The sequence below is a fragment of the Chiloscyllium punctatum genome, chromosome 20, assembly GCF_047496795.1.
Source record: "Chiloscyllium punctatum isolate Juve2018m chromosome 20, sChiPun1.3, whole genome shotgun sequence".
Taxonomy (NCBI): Eukaryota; Metazoa; Chordata; class Chondrichthyes; order Orectolobiformes; family Hemiscylliidae; genus Chiloscyllium; species Chiloscyllium punctatum.
In genome coordinates, this window is record NC_092758.1 from 79,986,514 (window position 1) to 80,009,153 (window position 22,640).

Here is a 22,640-nt window from a genome sequence, read left to right on the forward strand (position 1 = left end):
CTCACTTTCACTTCCATCCTCCTCATCTCTCTCTCTCGCCCAACTCTAGCTCTCTCCTCAAACTCTCACTCCTCACTAATCACTCTCTCCCTGTCCCCGGCTCTGTTGACTCCTCCTCCGTATTCCCCTCACCCCCCCCCGACCCTCAACTCTCTGTCTCCCCCTCTCTTCTTTCTGTCTCTCATCTTTTTGCTCCCATCTCTTTCCCCCCCCCCCCCCCAACAGCTCCCCTTTACGACAGTCCCTATATAAACCACTCTCCCCCTCTGGGCTGTGTCCCCCCCTTCTCCACTCTTTCTCCCACCCCCCGGTCCCCAGTAAACCTCCTTCTTTCTTTTGCACTCTCTCTTCCATCTCCCTTCTCTTGTCTCCCACTCCACTCCTTCCTGCTTCCCCTATCCTCTCTGGCCCTCTCTCCTGCCACCCCTGCCACCCCCCCCTCCTTAACCTACATTCTGCTTCCCTCTGCTCCCGGTTGTAGATATTTCATAATCGAGCAATGTTATAACATGGAGCAGGTGGCACTTGAACCTGGGTCTCTTGGTCCAAAGGCACGGACACTAACACGACACCAACCCTACCCTGTCTGTGCTGAACCAATGACGACAGGTTAGGTGTTGTTCCACTGTGAAGATTACAGATTTGCCAAAATGTGTGTTGGCGCCTGAGGACGATAGGGTGACTGGCAGCAAGGTGGTTGAAGTGCCCTCACTTTAGCTGATCCCGCTGAGCAGCCTGTCTCCACGGAAACAAGGGGAGGTGTGTTCTTGTAGTGTTGGCCCCCGTTCCTCGTGTGTCTGAAAAGCTTTTGCAAGACACGATGTGATTAATGCAAGAGCCTGCGAGTGACTTGGGAATTTTGGGCAAGTTGGGCAAAGCTCCCTGTAAATGGCCCCGCTGAATCATTTATTGTGAGAGCAAATCTATTAGCACTTTGCTTTTTGTCTTTCATTTCTCAAGTGAGGCGATTTTAATTAAATTAATCTGACTGTCAATCTATCAATGATCAATCACCAGTTCCAAGGCCCTTTCAGTGACAGCCAGTGAAAGGCTGACAGGGTCTGATAATGAAAAAAAGGAATATACTTGTGAATTGAGTCAATTAGCCTGCATAATGGTGGATTAAACAGCGCCTAGTTTATTGCACTTTCAGATGTCAGCTCCTGAGTCCAGAGATTTGCCAGCAATTAACTTGGCTGTTATGATATTTGTTTATAGGGAGGTTGAACATGTCTGGAAGGATTTCTTCTTTAATCCTGTCACTGTGCGTTTAAAAGGAAATTCACTGGGAACCCATTCTGTTTATACAGGAAGACTAATTTGGGCTCCGTTGTTAAATTCTGAAAGACCCTGCCACTGTAATGATAAAACAAAACAACATGAGCCTTCTTAGCTCGTCCGATCAGAGCCATTCCAATGTCTTGAGTGTAGAGAAAGCACAAGTGAGTTAGTGCTTGCTGATGTGGAACAGACTGCCTAGAGAGATGGTAGCAGCAGATTCTGGGGTGAGTTTTCTTCCAGTAAAGGAGGAAGCAGGATATAGACAGGATAGATTGAGTGAATCCTTAAAAGAGTATAAAGGAAGTAGGAGTATACTTAAGAGGGAAATCAGGCGGGCAAAAAGGGGACATGGGATAGCTTTGGCAAATAGAATTAAGGAGAATCCAAAGAGTTCCTACAAATACATTAAGGACAAAAGGGTAACTAGAGAGAGAATAGGGCCCCATAAAGATCAGCAAGGCAGCCTTTGTGTGGAGCTGCAGAAAATGGGGGAGATACTAAATGAGTATTTTGCATCAGTATTTACTGTGGAAAAGGATGTGGAAGATATAGATTGTAGGGAAATAGATGGTGACATCTTGCAAAATGTCCATGTTACAGCGGAAGAAATGCTGGATGTCTTGGAACGGGTAAAGGTGGATAAATCCCCAGGACCTGATCAGGTGTACCCGAGAACTCTGTGGGAAGCTAGAGAAGTGATTGCTGGGCCTCTTGCTGAGATATTTGTATCATCGATAGTCACAGGTGAGGTGCCGGAAGACTGGAGGTTGGCTAACGTGGTACCACTGTTTAAGAAGGGTGGTAAGGACAAGCCAGAGAACTATAGACCGGTGAGCTGGTGGTGGTGGGCAAGTTGTTGGAGGGAATCCTGAGGGACAGGATGTACATGTATTTAGAAAGGCAAGGACTGATTAGGGATAGTCAACATGGCTTTGTGTGTGGGAAATCATGTCTCACAAACTTGATTGAGTTTTTTGAGGAAGTAACAAAGAGGATTGATGAGGGCAGAGCAGTAGATGTGTTCTACATGGACTTCAGTAAGGTGTTCGACAAGATTCCCCATGGGAGACTGATTAGCAAGGTTAGATCTCACAGAATACAGGGAGAACTAGCCATTTGAATACTGAACTGGCTCAAAGTTAGAAGACAGAGGGTGGTGGTGGAGGGTTGTTTTTCAGACTGGAGGCCTGTGACCAGTGGAATGCCATAAGGATCGGAGCTGGGTCTTCTACTTTTTGTCATTTACATAAATGATTTGGATGCGAGCATAAGAGGTACAGTTAGTAAGTTTGCAGATGACATCAAAATTGGAGGTGTTGTGGAAAGCGAAGAGGGTTACCTCAGGATCTTGACCAGATGGGCCAATGGGCTGAGAAATGGTAGATGGAGTTTAACTCAGATAAATGTGAGGTGCTGGATTTTGGGAAAGCAAATTTTAGCAGGACTTATACACTTCATGGTAAGGTCCTCGGTGTGTTGCTGAACAAAGAGACCTTGGAGTGCAGGTTCCTAGCTCCTTGAGAGTGGAGTCGCAGGTAGATAGGATAGTGAAGGCGGCATTTGGTATCCGTTCCTTCATTGGTCAGAGTATTGAGTACAGGAGTTGGGCGGTCATATTGCGGCTGTACAGGACATTGGTTAGGCCACTGTTGGAATATTGCATGCAATACTGGTCTCCTTCCTATCGGAAAGATGTTGTGAAACTTGAAAGGGTTCTGAAAAGATTTACAAGGATGTTGCCAGGGTTGGAGGATTTGAGCTATAGGGAGAGGCTGAACAGGCTGGGGCTGTTTTCCTGGAATGTTGGAGGCTGAGGAGTGACCCTATAGAGGTTTACAAAATTATGAGGGGCATGGATAGGGTAAATAGGCAAAGTCTTTTCCCTGGGGTGGGGGAGTCCAGAACTAGAGAGCATAGGTTTAGGGTGAGAGGGAAAAGATATAAAAAAGATGTAAGGGACAACTTTTTCACCCAGAGGATCGTACGTGTATGGAATGAGCTGCCAGAAGAAGTGGTGGAAGCTGGTACAATTGCAACATTTAAGAGGCATTTGGATGGGTACATGAATAGGAAGGGTTAGGAGGGATATGGGCCGGGTACTGGTAGGTGGGACTAGATTGGGTTGGGATATCTGGTCGGCATGGATGGGTTGGACTGAAGGGTCTGTTTCCATGCTGTACATCTCTATGACTCTATGCCTCTGTAATCCTCATGGTACTTGCCATACTTAAGCAATAGAGTGCAGATATAATGGTATTGAAGAGTCCAAGGGTAATTTGTTTCAACTATTATATGTAAACATATAGCTATTTACCGTCCTCAGGCACATAAGTGTCATGATCATATTGAATGGCGGTGCAGGCTCGAAGGGCTGAATGGCCTACTCCTGCATCTATTGTCTATTGTCTATTGACTAATTCCACTTCCTGCAAACACTTGCCAAACAAGAGACGTTATCGGGTCTTCACACAAGAATCCACAGAATCCAATAACCAGTGACATGGAGTTTCCTAAATTGTGAATCATACTCATTAGTGAGTGATTGCTGATGATGACAAAGTATCTAAACTCATATTAAGCTATAGTTTACAATAGAGGATCAAGCTTCCAGTGGAGTATCATGCTTACAGCAATTTGAGGTAAGATGAAGTCTGAGATCATTATACCTTCAGGTCACGTGCTTTGATGCGGTGATGATGTCAAGACCACGTGTCTCAAAGATATAAAGGTGAAGACGTACTGACCATGGGACGTAATCAATCAATACTTTACTTGCCTGGATGAGTGCAGCCCCAACAATGCTTAAGAAGCTTTACATCATCCAGGACAAAGCAGCCCCCACTTGATTGGCACTGTATCCACAAGTATCCAAACACTCCTCCACCGATGCTCAGTAGCAGCAGTGTGTGCTATCGACAAGATGCACTGTGGAAATTTACCAAAGATCCTCAAACAGCACCTTCCAAACCACAGCCACTTCCATCTAGAAGAACGATGGCAGGAGGTATATAGGAACACCACCATGTTGAAGTTGTCCTCCAAACCACTGACCATCCTGGCTTCGAAATAGATCGGCTTTCCTTCACTGTCACTGGGTCAAAATCTTGGAATTCCCTCCCTAAGGGCATTGTGGGTCAACCCACAGCAGGTGGACTGCTGCAGTTCAGGAAGACAACTCACCATCACCTTCTTAAGGGCAATAGGACGGGCAATAAATGCTGGCCCAGCCAGCGATGCCCACATCCCACAAAATGAACAATTTTTAAAAAAATCAGCAATTTGATAGAATTGTCAACCATTCCTGGACATTTTCTTTCACATGACCTTCTGTTTGCAGGTTAAAGAGCTGCTTGAGCATCTCAATATTTTGTCATTATTGAAGGGGAGCTTGCGGGAGTGGGTTGCAGTGGGACTAATTGGTCAAGTTTTTGAAAAGATGGACAAACATGATGGGCTGAAAGGTCTCTTTCTGTGCTGTCTGATTCCACTGGGGCCTGCCTGGTTTCCCCCACCCCACTTCCCATTTCCTGTTACTTCCCCACCTCCACCATGCTACCTCTGGAAGACTATATGAGGAAGCCCATTTTTTTTTCCACTCTTGAGAGCCCCACAGTGTATCATTTCAATCTGGGTTCTGTCTGTTTTATATTTTTATGCCAGGGTCACCCCTTTGAGGACAGACATCCATTTGGTGACACACAGCGTTCATGCAAAAGTGACTATCAGGAGAGACTGACGGACTGCACATCGTTTCTATTGAGTAGCCAGTATTTTTCATGCTGCTGGGAACATGACTAAGGGTAACACCCAACTGCAGCAAGGACTCACTCCTGACAGATGCTGGCAAATGGACCAAGGTCATTGAAGGAAGAAACTACTTCCATTTATCAGGGCTTTGTAAACTATTTGAAAGCCATTGAAGAACTTTTGACATGTAGATGTTACCATCTAGTAGCGTCTGCCTGAGGGCAAATTGTGCTCGGGAGCTAGTTAATTAAGGGATATTGGGACAATGTTGACTGGGGATGTGTGTGGGTATGTATATATAATGGGGAAGAAGCAATGGACTGGAGTTTATAGTGTAAGAGCTAAATTAAAAGTCTGAATGGAAAAGTATACAACAGGAATCTGTTTTAGCTCTGGTACTTAACACTGGGAACAGAGGATGATTGGTAGCTTCGAAGTTAATGATTGAAAACGAATCATAATTCTAACCAAAGAGTGATTTGGTGAAAATGGCTAATCTAAACTGAAAGTATCAGGCTGTGATAACTTGTCACTATTTGTTAAATGTGAACCTGTGCAAGAATAATGTGCCTTGAGGACCTAGGTTACTTACTTAGCGGAAATGAAACAAGGTAGTCTTACTACCATTATTTCACCGATCTTCACCCTGAAAAAGAGGCACCAAATGTAGTGGAGTACTTCTGGAGTATAAATGTGCATGCGGACTAAATGGTGTCTCGAGAGTTTGATACTTTTGAGTAAGGTCTGTCTTAATAAAACTGGATAGCTGTACTCAGCTACCTGATTGCTTTCATAGAATCCCTACAGTGTGGAAACAGGCCCTTCGGCCCAACGAGTCCACACCAATCCTCCAAAGAGTAACCCACCCAGACCCATTCCCCTATTCTACACATCCCTGAACACTATGGACAATTTAGTATGGTCAATTCACCTGACCTGCACATCTTTGGACTGTGGGAGGAAACCGGAGGAAACCCATGCAGACATAGGGAGAATGTGCAAATTCCACACATGGTTGCCTGAGGCTGGAATTGAACCTAGGTCCCTGCCGCTGTGAGGTAGCAGTGCTAACCACTGAACTACCATATTGCTTTAAGAAGAAAGGAGCAAGAAACTGCTAGAAATTCTGGAATAAGCATGTTTGCAATGATAATGTACATTGAAAAGACAGGAGTATAATATGTTGCCTTTCTGCACAATATGTTATTATCTTGTAATTTTTTGTTTCATTTCTTTTTCATTATTGCATATTAATTTATTTTAAAAAGAAAGAAGGAGAACTTTGTTCCTCTTGTAGGGTCTGGTGGGGATGCCTGCGGTGGCTACATGAACAGGTCAGAAGCTAGGAATACTGCGGCAATTAACTCATCTCCTGAATCCTCAAGGCACAAGTCAGGAGTGTGATGGAATACCCCCCACCTGCCTGAATTAGTGCAGCCCTAACCAATTCTACCTCTCGCTGTAGCTCAAACCATCCAACCCTGGCAACATCCATGTAAATTATTTCTGAACTCTTTCAAGGTTATGAGTAATTCCACAAAAATCTGTTCTAGGCCAGCATCTCAACAGCCTTGGTATCCCATCAGCAGGATAGTTCAAACACGACCAATGGGAAAAAATAGACCACTTGGGCTTTCAAGCCTACTCCATTCATTAAGATCATGGCTGATCTGATTTTAACCTGAACCATACATTCCTGTACATCCCCAGTTTCACCTCTTTGGTAATCAAGAATCTATCTACCTAATCTAATGGGTGTATCCAATTGCCAGAATGTGTCATTAGTGTTCCTTTTTTTAGCAGGATCTCATCAGTAAGGTGTCCTGGAGAGACAGTTGTACCATCAGACCCCTCTTTCAAAGAAAACATGTCTACTTGCATGGAGAAGTATCCCTTTTGAATAGGGAGAATTTCTAATAGAGCCTGTTTTCAAATTGGCTTATTTCAAAAGGGAAGTCGCATAACCTGTCCTTAGTCTGAAGAGTCTGCAGCAAGTTGTTTTTTTTACAAAGAGTTACCAGGAGGTTTTATTTAGTACATAGAGATTTACCAGGAGGTTTTATTTTGTACAGAGAGTCACCAGGAATTTTTATTTTGTAGGGAGAGAGTCACCGACAGACTAGATTTTAACTTTGGGAGTGGAGGTAGAGAGGCAGTGAAGCCTTTGGAGCACAACTTCAGAGAACCAGAGCAACAATGATGTCAAATGAAAGCTGTGGGTTCTTTGGTTGTTGGGCAGCAGCTGTTGGGAACTGTGATTCAATGCAGAAACTCCAAAAAAGAGAAATTTCTAAACTGGCATAAGGACTGTTAAGAATTCAGATAAGCGTTTCTGTGGTCACTGACTTTGCAACCAGGATGGTTTTTTTGTCTCCCAGATGCTGGGGTCGTGGACGTCACAGAACAGCTGGAGGATAGGTTCTGCATGGTAGACTGGTTAGTAAGGTTAGCTTACATGGTAGAGGGAGCTAGCCAATTGGATACAAAATTGATTTGAAGGTAGGAAACAGAGGATGGTGGGATAGGGTTGTTTGTTGGACTGGCGGCCTGTGACTAGCTGTGCATCACAAGGTTGGGTGTTAGGCCATTTATATAAATGAGTTGGATGTGAATCTAGGAAGTATGGTTAGTATGTTTGCAGATGACACCAAAGTAGTGTCGTGAATAGTGAAGAACATTATGTCTGAGTACAACGGGACCTTGATCAGATGGGCCAATGGGCTGAGGAGTGTTTAATTTAGATAAATGCATTTTGATAAGGCAAATCAGGGCAGGACTTGTATAGATAATGATAGGGTTTTGGAAAATGTTCCCAAACTGAGGACTGAAGGTGCATATTTCCTTGAAAAGTAGACAGGCTGGTGAAGGAAGCATTTAGCACACTTGGCTTCCTTGGTCAGAACATTGAGTGTAGGAGTTGAGATGTCATGTTGCAGCTGTACAGGAAATGGGTGAGGCCACTTTGGGAATACTGTGTACAATTCTGGTTAAGTTTCTATAGGAAGGATGTTATTCAACTTGAGAGAGTGCAGAAAAGCTTTACAAGGATGTTGCCAAGACTGGAAGGTTTGAGCTGTAGGGAGAGGCTAAATAGGTTGGGGCCTTTTTTCCCTGGACCAGCAGAGGCTGAGGGGTGACCTTATAGAGGTTATAAAATCATGGATAGATTTAAGCCAAGGTCTTTTTTCGTAGTGTTGGGGAGTCCAAGTCTAGAGGGCATAGGTTTAAGGTGACAGGCTGAAAATTTAAAATGGAGCTGAGGGGTAACATTTTCACGCAGAGTATGGTGCATTTATGGAACAAACTTCTAGAGGAAGTGGTGGAAGCTGGTACAATTACAACATTTAAAAGGCATTTGGATGGATATATGAATAGGAATGGTTTAGAGGAATATGGGCCAAATGAGAATAGGTCAGATGTTTGATCGGCATATACATATTGGACAGAAGAGTCTGTTTTTTTGCTGTAAGACTCAATGATATCTTTTGGGGGCGGGGGGGGGGGGGGGGGGGGGGGGGGGGTGGGTGGTGGATGAGCAGCCAGAGACTATGGTCCACCTTGGACCAATGATACAAGTGGGAGAGGGATGTGGTCTTGCAATCAGCATTTATGGGGCTAGGTAGAAAATTGACAAGCAGAACCTAAATGTAGTCATCTCCTGATTACTCCCAGTGCCATGAGCAAGTGAGCACAGAAAACAGAAGGATATGACAGATCAATGTGTGGCTGGAAAAGTGGTGCAAGAAGGAAGAGCTTTCAATTCCTGAGGGAACTGGGACTGGCTGTGGGAGAGATGGCACTTTATAACAGAGTCAAACTGAGCTCCTTGCAGGGCAGTCTGCAAGTGCAGTCAGGGAAGGGTTAAGTTAATTAAGCCGGAGCATGGGAACTAAGACAGAATATTCGGAGTAATACCAGGATGTGAGAGATACTGGGAGAGGTAAATTACACTAAACTAGAGTGTGATGCTGGAAAAGCACAGCAGGTCAGGCAGCATTCAAGAAGAAGGAGAACCGATGTTTCGGGCAAGTGCCCTTCTTCAGGATGAAGAGCCCTTCATCAGCCCTGAACCAGCATCTGCAGTCCTCACTTTCTCCTACACTAAGATGGAGAGTAGTAATTTGGAGTTGGAGTGGGAGCAAAAGAAATGACAACCAAATCAGGGTTACACTATGTATCTGAATATAAAAAGCACCGTGAATAAGACTGGGGATTTTATAACCCAAACACAAGTTATCTAATGGGATTATGAGGTTCCATTAATAACAGAGATTTGGCACAAGAAGAGATTACAAGGGGTGTTAAACATTCCTGGTTACAGTGTAGGAGAGCATTGCGGTGCTGCAGATAGAGGGTGTTTCGCAGGGGTTGAGGACAGAATCAATTTGAGAGGAGGTAAAGAATAAGGATGCAGTTATGTTACTTGGTGTAATCTATAGATCATCAAGAAGTGGGTAGGATATAGAGGGACAAGTCTGCAAGGAAATTACAGAAGTGTGTAGCCATCATAACATAGTTATAATGGGGGACTTTAATTGCCCACATATACACTGGTCATGTAAGGATCAGTGAGGAACAGGCATTTATTGATTGTGTTCATGAGAATTTCCCACAGCATTGTGCGTCCAGTCTAACGAGAAAGGAGGCAATGTTAGATTCAGTTCTTGGGAATCGTTCAAGTGTATCAGGTGACAGTGAGGGAACTTTCTGGGAACAATGATAATGAGGTTGAGGTGATGGTGGAGATTGACACTGAAGCATTCAGAGTCAGGATGATCAACTATGTGAGCGATGACTTCAACTAGGCCTAACATAGCTGGGCTGGTTAGTCTGGAACCAGAGGGTGGCATAGTCAGTGAATAATGGGGATGGCTTGGGCACAATCATGATATATTCCCTCAGAAGGGAAAAGTAGGGCATGCAAATCCCTGGATGACAAAGGAGATAGAAGTTAAAGAAACAAGTAAGGAAAGAAATAAAAAAAATGAGCATCTTACATACGGTGAAATTCCAGAGGCTTCCATAGCCATATACAACGGTCGTAAAAGGTTAAGAGGGTTAGGATCCAAAAGCTAGATTTTGTATGGAGGCAGGAGGTGTCGAACTGGCCAAGGTATTAAATACTTTGCATCTGTCTTTACCAATGAGGCAGAGCTGCCCTGGCTATGGTGACAGAGGAGGAAACTTTGTCACTAGGAGTGTTTAAATTTGATGAAGAGGAGGTATTGGATGAACTGTTGGTACTTAAAATTGAGAAGGTACTGGGACCAGTTGAGAGGCATCTGAGGATGTTGAGGGAAATGGGAATGAGAATTGCTAGTGCTCAGACAATTATCTCTGAGTCTTTGCTGGACTCGGGAGTGCCAGGGAACTGGAGAATTGCAAAAGTTGTGCCCTTGTTCAAGAAAAAAGTTGTAGAAATGAACCCAGAATTACAGACTTTTGAATTTAACTTTGGTAGTCGTGAAACTTTTAGAAGCAATTATTCGGGATAGAATTAATAGCCACATGGAAAGAAAATGTATACATTCAGCAAAGTCAGCATGGATTTGTGAAGGGAAATTCTTGTCTTACTGATTTGCTGGAGTACTTTGTAGAGGTAACAGAGGGTAATGTGATTGATATGGTGTACACAGACTTCCAGAATGCATTAGCTATAGTGCCACACAACAGACTTGTGAGCAAAACTATGTGTCAGAACATGAGCTACAGTTGCAATGTGAAAACAAAACTGGACAAGGAGTAGGAAACAGAGGTAATGGTTAATTGGTGTTTTTAGGGCAGACGGGAGTTTGTGGCTGAATTCCCGAGGGGTCAGTTTTTGGACCCTTGCTTTTTTCTAATATATCTGTGAATGATTTAGATGCTGGTAGGGGGCGTCTGCAGGGAGAATTTCAAAAATTGTGGATGGTGCAAAACTGGGGAAAATTGTAAACTGTTAGGAGAATTTCAACTGGAAAGTTATTGGACTCAGCAGCTATGTAGCAGGTGGTGTTCAGTGTGGAGATTTGAGGTAATACACTTTGGTAGTAAGAACATAAGACAGTAAGAAATAAGGATCTGTTTGTAATGCACTGCACGCATGCATACGATATTAAGACAATTATTGGATGTTAAAGGAAAGGTTTTACTTTGTGATACACTTTATTAATGTAAGCACTGTCAAATACTATTATCATAATATAGTGGTTTATTAACATACTCATTAACTAATTTTTTAACTAAAGCACTGTGATTATTTCTAATTGTACATGCATCCACACATACACAATATCACAGTGCTTTTTGAAATTTAAAGTTCTCCTTTGTCTTAGTTTTTTTCTTTCTGTTGCCCAATCTTCCTTTTGTTTAAAATATGATCATTTATTAGTGTTTATAGATATTTGTAACAATGTTTATCAGAGACATTATTGATAATGTGCATGCTCCTTGGTGTCAGGAAACACAGCCACAGAATAAAGAGTACTACTCAAAAGGGTGAACAGGAGAGAGAAGTCTTTATGTGCCTATGTTATTGAAGGTGGCAGGATAAGTAGAGACAGCTGTTAGTAAAGCGTACGGTGTCCTTAGCTTTGTTAACAGGAGCATAGACCATAACACCAGTGGATTTTGATTAACTTATATAGGATATTTGTTTGACCTGTGTTGTGTACAGTAAGGGATACCACATTATTGGATGGATTGGATCGCATTAGATAGCGTGCAAAAGAGGGATGTGAGAATTTCCAGGAATGAGACACTTCAGTGAGGAAGATAGATGGGAGAAGTTGGGATTGTTCGAGGAAAAGGCTGAGGTGAGATTTGATAGGAATTGTCAAAACCATGAGGAATCCAGACAGTGGATAGGGAGAGACTGTCCCTGCATGTAAGAGAATTGAGAAACACAGGGCACAGATTTTAAGTGATTTGCAAAATATGAGGTAAAATAAAAAGGTATTCACACAGCGGTAGTTGGGTTCTGGAATGTGTCGCTTTGAAATGTGGCAGAGACACATTCAGCTGAGGCATTCAAAAGGCCATTGGATGATCATGTGAAGATAAACAATGTGCAGGGGAAAGGCAGGAGATTAACACTAAGTTAGAACTCCGAGAGCTAGTACAGATCCAGTGGGCCTAATGGCCTCCTCCTGCCCCCCCGTAAAACTGCTGTGATCTGAGAGGGTCATCAGCATGCTGTTTTTGAAAGCGAGAGAGAAGAGAGATACAGACAGTCACTGTCAGGCTGAATTAGAAAGAGAGAAATTGTCAGCAAATGGCTGTAATTTAAAGAGAGAGAGCCACAAGCAGTCTGTATTTGAAAGGAATTGAGAGAGAAACCAGCATGCAGTATTTTATAATGGAGTTTACGAGTAGACTGTAGTTGAAGGAGAGAGAATGAGCAGCATGTTGTATTTTAAAGGGATTCAGAGAGACTCTATAAGACTGTATTTTAAGAGAGAGAATGTTATCAGCAGTCTGTATTTTAAAGCGAGTGAACCAACAGCAAGTTAGATCATAAAGGGATTGCAAGAGTCACCAGTAGGGTGTATTTTAACAAGAGAGAGAATCAACAGCAGCTAGTATTTTAAAGTGAGAGAGATTTACCAGTAGTTCGAGAGTTCTGACGTGATATGACATGAGAGCTACTGATCTTCTGTCATCATGATATGATGTGATTCTTTTGTTAGCTTCCAGTGATACGTGATTGAGGTGTGAGGCATAGAGTCTGGAAGAATTCAATGAGCTTCCAACACTACTTATGTATTTGCACATGTCAATCAAACTGACAGGTACTTCTATGCCTGGGCTTATGCTAAGGAATTCTGATGTACTGCAGTACACATTTTTCACCATGTCATGCTGCAAGGGGACAGAGCTCAGGAAGATGGAGACTGAGGGATTTTATCCAATTAGGTCACATTGCCATAAATCAGTGATGATATCATGAACATGTCCCTTAGAGGTACATCTCCTATCGACTCTGAGACAGAACACAACAGGATGTACTTTAAAGAGGGAGAGAGACATGGACACAATCGCCAACAGGTTTTTTTTGAAAGAGAGTGTGTTACAAGGAGGCCAGCGCAGTCCTGAGATCAAGGCTGCACTCCTTCCACCCTTCGGGTTTGCTTCCTACCCCTGACCAGCCCTGGCTGCTGTTCCTGAGCTCCTCTGTGCACTCTGAAGAAAAGTGGCTGTGACGCCGAGTTCACCTCATGTCTGTGGCTGAGCAGGTGCCTTGTGCCTGGCAGTCACCTGAGTGCCAACGGCTTGGTGTGCTCCTTCATTGACCAGCTGCAGACACGTGCCAGTGATTTGCTCGCCAGACTGTACTCCCATGCCTAATCTAGGTCAAGTATTCACTGAGCTGCAAGTCTCTGAGCTGGTGGAGAGGATAGATGAAAGCCTTGCTGGTCCATCCCCAGGGCTTCCTCCTTGCAGGTAGCAGTGCAAGTGGAGGTAAGGGTAGTGTGTGTTAGCCACTTCTTCACCATTGTTTGTTGGCTACCTCTAGTATCTGCACAAGAGGTTGAGAATGGGAATTAATTGTGATAAAGGACTCCAATGTTGTTAAAAATAAGAGTAAGTTAACACTGATGTTAATAGGAAAGCAGCCCAGTGAAGCTCACTCAATATGTTGCCCCTGGTGTTCTGATCATCTCCACATGAATTCTCCAGCCAGTTCCTTGCTTTTCTCTTTGGGTGGAGTGAGGGCCACTCCATCATAGGTATTCCCTGTCTTCCTTGAGGGATATTTTTTTCTTGCAATGACACAAATGGTGGGATTGAACATAATGGAAGTAGATGGCCTGCAGTTAGTGGTGATTCAGGGGTGGGAGATATTCCTCAAAGCCTCAAGCTACCGACCAATCCTTGACCTTGTCGGATCCCACCTGTTAGGAATGTTTCCTTAAGCAGGCAACTGTGTGACAGACCAAGTTTTCCTTTATCATCAACTTCTCAATATTGCACTTTGGCAGAGGAGTTGAATGTTACTCACATGAAAAGACTGTGGAAAACCACAGCACAGAGGGACTTGGGGGCCCTCGTGCATGAATACTGAAGAGCTAGGATCCAAGTTCAGCAAATAATAGGGAAGGCAAATGGACAGTTGGCCTTAATTTCAAAGGGAATGGTGTATAAAACTGCGAAAGTCTTGCTGAAACTAAGCAAGATGCTAATCAGACTACACCTAGAATACCGTAAACAGTTTTGCTAGCTTTATCTATTCTGGCATTGGAAGTAGGTCAGAGAAGGCTCATTTGATTGATTCTGGATCTGGAGGGGTTTCTTCTGAGAGGTTGAGTAGGTTGGACATTGGAATGTAGAAGAATGAGAAATGATGTTATTGAAATGTATAAGATTCTTGGGGCTCTTGAAAGGGTAGATGTGGAACCCCTTGAGGGAGACGTTCGGACCAGAAGGCCTAATCTCAGAATAAGAGGTCCCACATTTAAGACTGAGATGAAGGAAAAGCTCTTCTTTGAGGGGAATGAATCTGTAGAATCCTTTACCACAGACGGCTGTTGAGGATGGGTCGTTAAGTATATTCAAGGCTGAGATAGGCAGGGGTTTAATCAGTAAGGGAATCAAGGATTACAGAGTCAGGGCAGGAAAGGGGATTTGGAGGTTGTCAGATCAACCATGGTCGACTCGATGGGCTGAATTGCCTGTGTCTTATGGTCTGATCCTTTCGAGTTTTCAAACTTCCTTAGAGTGATGAAAGGGGCTAAACTATCTTTTGTTCTGTTAGCACAATTCTCCATCATGGGGATTACTTCTACTTTTACCTTTGCCCAAGAAGGCTGTCCATTACACACACCACTGTCACCTTGAGATTGGTGTGAACTGTCAAAATCTCTGCTAGAAATCCTCTCAACTTTAGCTCCTAATATTTACTCCCTGAAATAATGCAAGCGTTTTCCAATTCTCCACTTTGCTGTCAATCTGTGGTCCCCAACTCCTGTCACTCATTTGGACCTTTAGCCAGTTATTATATCCCCCTGTAGACGCTCCCTGTGTGTCCCACTATCATGGGCACCCTCCGGTTGTCTGACTCCGCTGATCGGGACAAAATCAATAGCCTATTTTAGACAAATAATGCCTGTGCAAGGTTACTTTTCCACGTTCCACATGATCAGTATGTCTATTGGTATGGATGATTTGAGCTTGGCCTGCAGGTTCCAAATTATTGAATTCATAGGTATGCAGAATCTGAGATGCTTCATCATCATCACCTTCTCCCACCTTCTCAGAGTTGGAACATTCATAATTCATCTCCAAACTTGTGAAGAATGTACTATTTTGGTCTGATGCCCCACATTGGGTGGCACGGTGGCACAGTGGTTAGCACTGCTGCTTCACAGCGCCTGAGACCCGGGTTCGATTCCCGCCTCAGGCGACTGACTGTGTGGAGTTTGCACGTTCTCCCCGTGTCTGTGTGGGTTTCCTCCGGGTGCTCCAGTTTCCTCCCACAGTCCAAAGATGTGCAGGTCAGGTGAACTGGCCATGCTAAATTGCCCGTAGTGTTAGGTGAAGGGGTCAATGTATGGGTGGGTTGCGCTTCGGCGGGTCGGTGTGGACGTGTTGGGCCGAAGGGCCTGTTTCCACACTGTAAGTAATCTAATTTATTATTCAAGCTCTCCCGTCACGTCCAATAACTTTCCTGCCTCTTATCGCTCCAATTGTTCAATTGTGTTCCAGTAAAACATGTCAGAGAACAGAAACCTCCCCTGGATGGTCTTAAACAATGTCTCAAGGCTCTTTGATAATTTTTGTCCCCTCTGCTTTAATGAATACTTTTCTGCCAGCACGTAGCCCATTTAGGATTGTGAAATAATGGAGCTAATCGTTACTCCTTCTGGTGCTGGAGGGTAGTCATGCAGCATTGGAGGCAACTTTGGATTCCAGCTGGATACTAATTGGCACAAGCTATACCCTCCCAGTCATGTTAAGGAATTTCTTCTGTGGCCTATCCATGCCAGTGCTGTTTGTAACTTAACAGCTCAACTGCTCTCCCAGTATTTTGTGCGAAGTTTAAGCAATTATTGCTGCGGAGTGTATTCTATAAAAATGTAGGATTCTCACATACATCCCTGAACCTGTAATGTAAAGATTCACCTTCATTAGTTGTGAAGGATCCCGTTGTTGACTCAAGGCCTGTGCCAATGTATTTTTCCATGACTTTATCCACAATTGTCGGTCTGTCCTTGTTATTTATCACCATGGATGTGCTGAACTTGGCTGTCATATCTACAAAATGTAACAGATAAATATTCCAATCTTTGTCTTGTGTCTTCAGATCCATGCCTGCTACTTCATTACATTGTCAGGCCAAGGAAACGCACATTATCGGGTGCAGTTAAGTCTTTCAATATTTAGAACATATCAGGTTTCTATTTTATCAGACTCTTTCCTGCAGAAGTCAATATCGTTTCTTGAACTTCTTGAAAGGGAAACTCCTAGTTTTCTCAAAAAAACATAATAATGCCCAGATTCCAGGAATTGCAAGTTTACTGCTTTACCAATGACAAGTGCTTTGTCATTCTCCATGTTTATGATGTAGCCGCTGGTGGCTGCTGATTGGCTACCTCGCACTGCTGGTTAAAGGCATCAGCAAGGCGTGATGTGATCTGAAGGAGAGTTGTGAGACACAGGGAGCAGAGGTCAGACTGCAAAAATTATCCAGAAAGCTTCCAACACAGAGTGAAAAAGAAAGTCCACAAGCTTCCCTCGATGTCCTATCAGTACCTGGTTTTAACTGCCAACTAGGCCTCAGTCCCAACTGTGAGTCAAGCCACAGATGTTAACTGCCAACTAGGCCTCTACCTCAACAGGACAGGCCCAGATTTCAGATCACAGAATTATTACAGTACAAAAGGGGGATTTTCAGCCATCATGAATGCACCAGTCTCAAATAAATGTTGTGACTCCAAGAAACATTCACCTGCCTTTACTCCATAAGACTTGTATGTTGTTTCTATTTAAATATCCAGTACCCCTCTTGAATGCCTCAACTTAAACTGCCTTTTTTAATCAAGGACATACTCAACTATAAAGACATGTCACTATGAACCACATCTGTGTTGATAGGATGACAGAGTCCTCCAATTTCACATGGGAAGACTGCTCTCTTTAAAGCTGGGAACACAATATCAACCATGAATCAAAAGGATGGAGTTCTTCAATACCCTTTGCCTCTCTTCTTAATCTGCTTTGTCCAAGCTTTTCTTAACGACAGTTTAGTTAGTCAGGCTCAACATTGTTGAGGTGCAGACCTTACCTAATACAGCACAACTGAGTGCGCCGGCAGCTAGGATATTCATGGGCTGAATGAAGTCTTCAGTCTCTTATGCAATAAGTTCACCTTTGTCATATTCATAATCAGAACCACCTCTTGGACAATTTCTGACATGATATTTAGAATATTCATCATCAGAACCACCTCTTGGACAATTTCTGACATGATATTTAAAATTAGTTGGGGAACAATGATTAATTATTCCTCGTGGATTTCTAGAAATTATTCTTTGCCAGTTTTCACCAAAGTCTTGCATTTCCCTTTGACTCGGAAATCTATTCAAGGTGAGATCTGCCTCACAACCTCTTTCTGAGGTTCCTTCTCGATACAGCCACCTATGACCCGACCCTCTGCAATTTTGTGTGTCAGGAGTCGCGGAGTCCTCTGTTCCATATACCGCTGCAGAATTCCCACCGTGTTTTATGGGAAGTAGCTGGAAATGATTGTGCCGCTGAAAATCTTTCTACAACAGCATCATTTATTCAAAAAGAGAGTCATTACCACAAAATTGAACACCTGTCAAAACCTGAAGTCTATCCATTTGCATGATGTGTGCACAGTCTAACAGTTTGAATGCAAGGTTTGTGAAGGTTTGTAGCTCAGGTTCAGATTTAGGTTGTAGGTTTGCTCGCTGAGCTGTAGGTTTGATATCCAGACATTTTGTTACCTGGCTAGGTAACATCATCAGTGGTGACCTCTAAGTGAAGCGAAGCTGTTGTCTCCTGCTTTCTATTTATATCTTTCTCCTGGATGGGGTTCCTGGGGTTTGTGGTGATGTCATTTCCTGTTTGTTTTCTGAGGGGTTGATAGATGGCATCTAGATCTATGTGTTTGTTTATGGTGTTGTGGTTGGAGTGCCAGGCCTCTAGGAATTCTCTGGCATGCCTTTGCATAGCCTGTCCCAGGACACCCTACAGACTCTAATTCCTGGACTGAATTTCTTTATTCCTTCGTATAACTCTCAAAACCCTTGACTCTCCATCTTGTAAATAAATATTGACCATAAGCTTCCAAGAAATAATCTTTTCTGTAAATGTTGTCCATAAGTTGTGGTGGAGCTGTCAATCTCTCTTCAGTATCTAAAGTGAGGCACCAAAAATACTTGATTTCTAATTTTGCTGTTTCCTGGTAAAGAGAGTTCCAGAGACATATCTTGTTTCTTCTTGGTTGCAGAAGCGACCTAGCTCCACATCTTCACCTCATTTTCCCATTGCATGAGTCAGAAAACACCAGTTGATTCTCATAACTCATAGTTAACAAGTGTGACTCCGACATTGGATTTTAATAAAGCCACATCAGGAGCCTTGCTTTTGTCAGAAACAGAGATTACTTTCTCCCTTCTTTATCTCCCAACCTGAGTGGATTGAGGTTAAACATCTACTCCCAGGTTTGGCACTCTGACATTCTTATATTCAATAAGGCAGCTGGTTATTCGTGGGAGTTTCTCCCGTTTCATTGTTAAACTGGAAGTAAGCATAAGTGTAAGTTTCTCCCTAGCCTCTCACTTATGGATCCTTTAAATATCCAGAATCCAAATCCCTACTGGGCAAAAGCAGCAGACTGTATTTCATAGAGATAGTCACCGGCAGACTGTATTTTATAGAGAGAGAGAGAGAGAGAGAGTCACCAGCAGACTGTATTTTATAGAGAGAGTCACCAGCAGACTGTATTTTATAGACAGAAAGTGAGTCACCAGCAGTATACTTTACAAGGTAGATGTTCACAGTTCTGATTTGCTTTAAGATATTTTAAATAACTTGTGGACATTTTACTAAACTTGGAATTTTAACTGAAATCCAAAATAATCTCAATTTACTTTCAAACCTGATTGGCTGAGGTAGCATGTTACCAGTGGAGAGCAGGGCACTCTGGATAAACTCCAGGGGCTTCACCTTATTTGAAATCTGTGACAGTGCTGCTATTTGAGCAGGAGAGGAAGAACTGGGTTTACCTTTAAAATATTTGATGTATTAAATTGTAATTGTGTTCTGCTAATAGGTTAATGGATCATCTGCTCTGGCTGAACAGAGGGAAGCCCTACTTTATGCTGGGATTAATAGATGCACCACTGATTGAGGATCACAGGGGGGTTTATGTATGAGAACTGTCCCTTTCAACACACAGACCATCCTCAATCAGTTTCCTTAACTGTGTGCCTCTGTACTTGACCTCTGCTGCATTGATCCAGAACACAAGGTTTTATCGACCAAGTCATGCACAAAACACATATGTGTTTGTAGCTAAATTGGTGAGCCTTTCGAAATAAACACGATTGTGTGTGCAGCGTTAAATGTAGAGCAAAGCCTATGTCGCAACATCGTGTTCTGCCTCATTGAAGTTCACACCAATTTAATTGGACTGTGCGACATCAGGACTTCCAACTGTCCTTGAAAATTCCTAATTGCCTTGCACCCTGTTTGTTTCCTTTGAAATGGACTGTTATCAAAACACGCAGTATTGTACGTGGAAGTATCTGTCTGATTTGGCTCCCTCCCAATGTGGAATGCAAAACCACTTACGCCCGAGAGTAGGAGGAGGGCATCCACCAACACGAAGAAGTGATGCAGTCTTTTGTTGACTGTGGGAGCCGGCTGTGTGTAAATTGACAGCCACGTTTCCCACAATACACCAAGGGTGCTTCTTCATTGGCTTTCAGGTTGAAAGTTGAGAAATGCAAGTTATTTCTTTTTACAACTGGCCTAAGTGGGACTTAATAGCAGGAAAGCAATTGAAGAAAAGGGGACAGCTTACCAATCCCAGCCAGGAGGTGTGCTTGAGTTAGTAGTAGAGGATTTGAGGAGGCAGTGAGATGGGTGTCCTCTACCCATCAGGCAGCTCACATTGCCTGGTCTAGACTTACAAAACATGAGAGGCCATTTGATTTAAGAGAACAGAAAATTTCCAGTGCCTGTGGAATGCTGCCTTCAAAATCAAGTTGTCTTTGTACAACGCCTTCAGTGCACTGAAACACTGCAAGTCGCTCCATGTGAACCCTATAGGACAGTTTCACAGCTGCCTGAGGACGCATGATGAGAAACCTTCCTCGCAGTGGTCGGTTTGAAAATGTGGTAAAGTGTCAGAGAGGCAGCAACACTTGAGGGGCGAATGTAGACTTTGGGTGGCTTCAGGGATGACTGCCAGTGCTGGAGGGATCAAAATGTTCAGGAGGCCAGTAAAAGAGGAGTGCATCAGTCTTTGAGGTTTGTGAGGTTTAAAGTGAATTTAGAGATACGAGGACAAGGAGTGGTGGGTGGGTGTGGGAGCATGTAGGGGTGCAGTGATGGATATGGTTGTAAAATCGGGATGATGTCAATTCTGGAGCCAGTGCAGTTCAGCAGACACTGTTTTGGCTGCCGAGTGTTGGATAAGTGGACATTTAGAGTAGGTGAGAAAATTCCACCAAATTTTCTTTTTCCCTCGTTTTTCTCGAGTACTCTTTGATTTGTTTGCATTAATATTCCCATCTGTCTGCAACCTCTGTGTTGTCTTCTGTGAACCCCTTCACAAAGAGTTAGAATGGCTAACAGAAGCAAGGTACTGTCGACACAGGAAATCTGAAAGAAACACAGGGAAACATGAAGAAACTCACCAGGTCTGGCAGTATCTGTAGAGAGTGAGAGAGAAAAAAAACAGAATTAATGTTTCATGTCTGGTATGACTCCTTCAGAAGCGAAGAATTCTGAACACTTCTGAAGGAGTCATGCCAGACTTGAAACATTAACTCTGTTCTCTCTTTCTGTCCACAGATGCTGCCAGAGCTGTGGAGTTTCTGCAGCTTTCTCTATGCTTTGAGTCAGAATGGTTGCCATGGGAAAGATGTGCAGTCATGGGATGCTACCTTTGCCCAATTTGTACACATGCAACCAGGAGAGTTCTGCACTTTGGCCAGGAGTCAAGCTTCCACTTCCTGGCTCAGGAATGCTCCAGGAGAGCCGAAGAGTGTGGTGCTGGAAAAGCACAGCCACTCAGGCAGTATCCGGGAAGCAGGAGATTCGATGTTTCAGGCGTAAGCCCTTTATCAGGAATTGTCTGAAGTGTCGACTGTCTTGCTCCTTGGATGCTGCCTGACCTGCTGTACTTTTCTCGTGCCACACCCTTCGATTCTCCAGTATCTGCAGTCCTTACTTTCTCCGAGTTCCAGGAGCGCTGAACAATCTCTGTGCTGACTGAGCAGTGAACCTGTGCCATGTGTACCAGCTCAGTGATATATCACAGCACTTCAGTGGTACTTGAAACTGGTCAACTGCAACTGGGACAAATGCTCTCAAGAAAGGCTCAGATGAGAAGCCTCCATTTTCACACTACCCTTTCCTAAAAACCAAGCCAATTCAGCTTGGAGCTGTTTCTTCAAATGTTGGAGTGTCCAGACTTCAACTGTCTTTTATTGAAACTTCTTTCAGCTATCCTGTGTAAAGACATCCTCCCCAGACCTGGCGTAAACTTCCCTTAATGAACCTGTCTCTGAAAGTGATGCTACAGGTTTACTTTCACTCTACTGATAAAATATTTCATTTCTATTTCCTTCTCCCTTACCCAGGCTTCAAATGCTGTTTCCCAATTGATTTTCTTTTTTAGCTCTAAGCTTGTTTTTTTTTTGTTTTTCTTCTTCTCCAGAATAACATGATTCAGCAGGTGGGATTTATTCCAGAATGCCCTTTGTCTCTCGCATTGCAAAGTGACTCTCCTAATGGCTCTTTTGATCTCTCCCCACCCCAGGTGGTCGTCTCGACAACGGTGAACGTGGATGGCCATGTGCTGGCCATTTCCGACAACATGTTCGTCCACAACAACTCCAAACACGGTCGGAGGGCTCGAAGGCTCGATCCCTCTGAAGGTACGCCCTCTTATCTGGAACATGGTAGGCACATCATTTTCGTTGGTTAATGCTTAACTCCCCACCCTAGCACTTAGTTTGTCGATGTTTATATTGGAGTTCCTGTTGCTGCATCTCGACAGCTGTTTGTGACCTTGGTTAGGTAACCGTTATACAGACAATGGGGTGGAGAAGCAGCCCTTATTTAAAAGGCATCTGGATGGGTATATGAATTAGAAGGGTTTGGAGGAATACGGGCTGGGTGCTGGCAGGTTGGACTAAATTGGGTTGGGATATCTGATCGGCATGGACAGGTTGGATGAAGGGTCTGTTTCTGTGCTATACATCTCTATGACTCTATAACTGGTCTGAACTAGGCTTTTATGGTTGCCACACGTGTTTTCCAGATCTCCTTCATCGAACCCTGTATCCCTTCCTCCCTTGTAGGTTTAATTTCTTCTTCTTCTTGGGTTCCCTGTCCAAAGGCAGACCCTTGCCCATTATTCACCAAACCACGTC

At 43.5% G+C, this 22,640-nt stretch overlaps 1 protein-coding gene across 8 annotated transcripts in view; it reads left to right on the forward strand.

The window, feature by feature from the left end:
- The window catches only part of ebf1a (EBF transcription factor 1a), a 456,422-nt gene that overhangs the window by 228,478 nt on the left and 205,304 nt on the right, over positions 1 to 22,640 (forward strand). For 7 of the 8 annotated variants that reach the window (XM_072591112.1, XM_072591113.1, XM_072591117.1 and 4 more), the window contains one exon: positions 22,025 to 22,166. In XM_072591112.1, coding sequence (XP_072447213.1) covers positions 22,025 to 22,166 — 142 coding nt within the window. The remainder of the gene's footprint in view (positions 1 to 22,024; positions 22,167 to 22,640) is intronic. The other variant, XM_072591111.1, reaches the window with a different exon arrangement.